The sequence below is a fragment of the Aegilops tauschii genome, chromosome 6 (assembly GCF_002575655.3).
Source record: "Aegilops tauschii subsp. strangulata cultivar AL8/78 chromosome 6, Aet v6.0, whole genome shotgun sequence".
NCBI classification, from domain to species: Eukaryota; Viridiplantae; Streptophyta; class Magnoliopsida; order Poales; family Poaceae; genus Aegilops; species Aegilops tauschii.
In genome coordinates this window covers 488,946,435-488,950,962 of record NC_053040.3, presented here as the reverse complement: position 1 = coordinate 488,950,962, position 4,528 = coordinate 488,946,435, and the positions used below count along the sequence as shown (strand labels likewise).

At 53.4% G+C, this 4,528-nt stretch overlaps 1 protein-coding gene across 1 annotated transcript; it reads right to left on the bottom strand.

The window, feature by feature from the left end:
• On the bottom strand, nt 1-2,655 carry LOC109743618 (large ribosomal subunit protein bL9c). The gene is made up of 6 exons (XM_020302711.3): nt 2,407-2,655; nt 1,682-1,812; nt 1,130-1,175; nt 602-699; nt 464-511; nt 1-359 (listed from the first exon to the last, which is right to left on the bottom strand). Exons 1-6 carry the CDS (start codon nt 2,554-2,556, stop codon nt 239-241), a joined length of 594 nt encoding a protein of 197 aa, XP_020158300.1. The 5' UTR covers nt 2,557-2,655; the 3' UTR covers nt 1-238.
• Between the last annotated feature and the right edge of the window lie 1,873 nt (nt 2,656-4,528).

The following is a 4,528-nucleotide window of genomic DNA, read 5'->3' as shown; positions in this document are numbered from 1 at the left end:
TGGATGGAAAATCTAATTATTTAGCAAAATGGATCTCTGCCGACAAATGAACAAAAAAGGATTTCACATATTCACTTGGTAAAAATTCTCCATGCTTCTCCTAATGTATACAAGGCCATGAACAACATTTTTGTAAAACCCATCCTCGCTAGCTCCCAGGCACAACAGTTGCAGGATGTTCAGAGTATATGGCGAGATCAGACCTCACCATCCACTGAATGCCCTCCTTGCGACCGGCTCACTTGGCATACACAGTCAGCCTCACCTTGGCTGTGACATCGGGGTGGAGCTTGATCTCCGCAACATACTCCCCGACCTCGCGGATCTCCGGGACCTCCACCAGCCGCTTGTCGACGTCCCTACATGGTTTCCACGGTTCAGTGATTAATTTGCCCGTAAGCGAAGCGACGATGATGGGAAGTTTAGTTGCTTGCTGTACACACTTGAAAGGAAGGATTGTTACCTGTTAAGCTGCGACTTGATGATGTCGACGAGATCTTGCGCCGTGACGCTGTGTGAGGCACAGGAAATGTGTGAGAGGATGTGGATTGGAGAAAACGAGAAATGTGTGAGACGATGAAACTGTGCAACTAGGACTTGCCTCCCGAAGATCTGCTTTCCTTTGCCACCTTTACGTGGCACCTTGAACGCCCCGATGGTTTCGAAGACTCGCGCGAGTTGCTGTGCCTCTTCTTTTACCTAGTCAAGTACAAAATGATTCCGGAGTTTATGTCAAGGCCATTGTTTCACAAGAATGTGGTGTGCTAAATCATTATCGTTTTCAGAATGTTGATACTAAGGTTAAGCTGCATCCAAGTTCCATTTCCAGAAAATAAGGATAGTAAGGTTAAACTACAACTATGCTTACTCTTCTATACACAAAGATACTAGGTTAAAGTGCAACTATGATTCTTCCTAGAAAATAAGGATATAAGGTCAAAAACCAAGTGCGCTTAAGCTTTCAGATACTAAGATGTTGAACTGCAACTATGCTTTGTTTTCCACAAAATAAAGATATATGACCAAATCCGCAAGCGTTGCTTACTTTTTTGGACATCTAAGATGCTAAGCTTAAACTGCAATCCTATTTTTGTTATCAGGCCTTCAAACATATACAGTATTCACTTACCCTCTTCTTTTCAGCCTCGATTCTCTCCTGCTCCACTTGCATTTCCCTGCAAAGAGAAGCAGAGGACACAAACTTAATAATCTTAGTTTTGTTTAAACACCAGACTGAACATTGCCTCTGTTGAATACTTTTATGTTTTAACACATGCTCGATCCAAATATAACATATGCAGACTAATGTCTCAATCAGGATGAAAACCAACCCAGCCTTCAGAAAATAAATGTACGAAACCATCCCTTAAAACAAGCATTCACAAGGCTTCAAAATAAACTCACCCTCCTTGTATTAAACTGCTTTTCCCAATCTTGATCAAAATTTTACAAGGAAACTTGCCACTGAATTATTACGCAATGCGAATCTGAACTTGCGGGCACGGGAAAAACATACTACTGCAAAACACATCGATGAGCAGTTCACGGATAAGAAAACATGAACCGAATCTCGGTAGTGCCGCTGCCTATCGGTAACAACTGAGAAACTTAACCTACACAGTACACAAAGAATGCAAAGATACGGCAGGCAAACGAGTGCAGGGCGAGGCAGAGACGTTACTTGAGGACGTCCGGGGTGAGCAGCGTGGCCTTGCCCTTGGGGAGCAGGAAGTTGCGGTAGAACCCGGCCCGGACCTTCATCGTGTCGCCCTTCTTGCCACTTATCTCATCGATGTCGTCCTTAAGTATGACCTACACAGCACCAAACCAATGGAATGAAACAGCATCAGAACCACACATAACTACTATGTGAGGCCACGATGATGGCACGTTGTCGGTCGCATTTGCCGCGCACAATCAAACCGCTGTGCCTTCAGCCATCTGCTATAACTAACAAATCATCCTGCAATCAGCCTCAGCCAATAGCTAGAGCATCTAATGGATTCAGGTGTCAAAACGACTTCTGTTCTACCTCTACTCTAGGCAGCAGCGAGGAGAGGCGAAAGGCGCCAAACAAACAGAAACAGTTGCTGTGGTTGTACAAGCAGCACGAAGCTAATGGCCAGCATTTCGATTTTCCGTGGCCATTTGCACCCCCTCCCCGATGAGCGGGGGAATGGATAGTAGCACGCCACATTACTGTTGTTTCTTCATAGTGTCTGTCAGTCTGTCAGATACATTTTTCCTGAAGAAAACAATGTCACCGGGAAAGATAGAAACTAGCTCGAGCCTCTGCGGAGCACTACTACTATCCTGCCGATTTTGAGCCGTTCCGATCTACGGAGGCGAATGCCTTCAGAAAAGAAGAATTGAAAGGGAGGGGGAGTGACGGACGGACTGACGGACCTGGCGGTACTTCTTGACCCTGCCTTGGGCGACGATGACCAGCGAGGGGGCGCGGCGGGTCTGGAGGCGGATCGGGGAGGAGAAGGCGGAGGAGGGGGAGGAGGCGGCGGCGGTCCAGGGCAGCGTGGAGGCACACGACGGCGACGCCATTGCGGTGTGCTTTCTCTGCTCTGGCGTTGAGCTCGCCCGGGGCACTCTCTTATCCACTTTCCCACCCGTAGCGGATTTGGTATACGGTTTGGGCCTCAGAGGCAGCATTCGGATGGGCTCTGGGGCCCAATGGCCCGACGGTCTTAATATGGGCCGTCAACTGTCCTTTTTTTATTCCTTCTCGCTTGAAAAAAAGGAGAGTATACAGAGTAGATTGTCGAAATCACTAGTCTTTTATAGATCACTCCCATGTCCTCTGCTAGTGACAAGTGATACATTGCATGTACGCCAGTGGTGAGATTTCTTTCCACGCACAGAAGAAATGGGTTGTTTGCTTCGGCAATCCACAATTGTGCCCAGGTGCAGGTTATGAAGAAGATGAGGTCGCTTCCACCGTCGACAAGGTCTTGCCCCTCGAGGATCCGGCTAGGGTCGGGCTTCATGCGGGAGAAACCAAGGAGATGCTGCGCCGGGTGGTTCACCGGAGAACGGCGGCGCGGCGATCCGGCCGTGGAAGGGTCCCTTGCCTAAGGTACGTCTACAGAATTTAACCGTTTTTTATCTGATTCGGCCGGAATCTTGGACTACTGTGAAGAGGAGAAAGAATGCTCGCCGGGCAGGGCCTCGATCAGCGCCGGAGGTGACCGCGGCTGCGCCGCCGGCGGTCATGGCGATCCGGATCGGGGCGGCTCGCCAGGAGCGTTTGAATTCGCTCCTGGGCCGAGACGTGTTGCGTTGTGGTGTTGGGCCGGTGGGTTTGAGTGGGCTGGGGTCCGCTGGGTATGAGGCCCAGCAGGAACCGGTTTCGCTCGTAACCCAGGGCATCGAGGCATGCACGTCCAGATCGTCGTCGATGTCTGCTGCGCCGTGCCCTAGGGCTTTCGTTAGACGAACGCCGCGTCTTCGTTCTGCAGGGAGTGGCCGGGCTCGCCGTATCTTGCCGCTAGGGGCCATGGCGGGGCCTGGAGGTGCTCCGCCGCCGGGGAAGAGGCCGGCAAAACTGAGTGGGGTAGGTCGCGCTGGAGGGGCGCCACCGCCAGGCCCGGGTAGCGGCAGGGGCCTTGCGCCACCGCCGGCTGTCGGCGTTGGGCGTGGCGGCGTGGCTACGGCTGGCCGGGGAGCTGGAGTCTCTGGTGGAGCGCCTAATGCTGCGGCGGGTCACGGCGCTGGCGGTCTGCCCGCTGCCCGGCCGCCGCCGGCATCTCCAGTGGTCGTGCCCTCGGCCGGACGTGGAGGGCCGGTCCTCGGTCCCCGCCCGGTGGCCGGTGGGGCTGCTGCGGGCTGCGGTGTAGCGCCTCCTAGGCCTCTCGCGCTGATGACGGGCTTGCAACCGCGGCCGGCTCCGCCTCCGCACTTCGTTGCCCGGCCGCCTCATCAGGCTGCGCTGGTGTTGTCGCAGGCGCCGCCGCCACAGAGCAATGCCGTTGGTGGTGCTTCAGCTACGCCCAGGGGTCAATGGGGGGATGACGGTTATAATGCCTATGGAGCTGGGCAGCACCGGGGTTCTTCGTCCACGGGTGGAGGTCGTGGATATGCTTGGCAGAGCGACGGATCAGCGGAGAGGCCGTTTTTGGGTCCTACCGGTGGTTTTGTCGAGGGGGCATCTGGCCCGGATCATCGGCAGCGGGGTGGTTTCCGCGGTCATCGTGGCGGTCATCGCGGTCGTGGTGGTCGGTACCGCCCACGACAACCTCCGCCCACCGTGGTTGTCGAGCAGACGACCGCTGGCGGGAGTACCGAGGAGCCAGTGTTGACCGGTCAGGCTATGGAGGTTGTGACGGCTCTCGCTAGTGTTCACGTTCCAGAGAATGAGACTATGGGTGATGTGTCCGTGGATATGCCGGACAGGGCTGATGCTGATAGGGCGTCCAAGTGGGCGCGCAAGAAAGAGAAAATGTTGTTTTATCGTTGTGGTGACAAGGGTCATTTTATTGCTGAGTGTATAGTTGTGTTATGTGACACTTGTGGTAAG

What these genes read in the sequence shown, in the direction of transcription:
- LOC109743618 (XM_020302711.3), bottom strand. Translation starts at nt 2,556, where the DNA reads ATGGCGTCGCCGTCGTGTGCCTCCACGCTGCCCTGGACCGCCGCCGCC. An exon ending in GGGTCAAGAAGTACCGCCAG is followed by an intron (nt 1,813 to 2,406) that starts GTCCGTCAGTCC and finishes GGTGCTGTGTAG; the next exon opens with GTCATACTTAAGGACGACAT. An exon ending in ATCAAGTCGCAGCTTAACAG is followed by an intron (nt 360 to 463) that starts GTAACAATCCTT and finishes GAAACCATGTAG; the next exon opens with GGACGTCGACAAGCGGCTGG.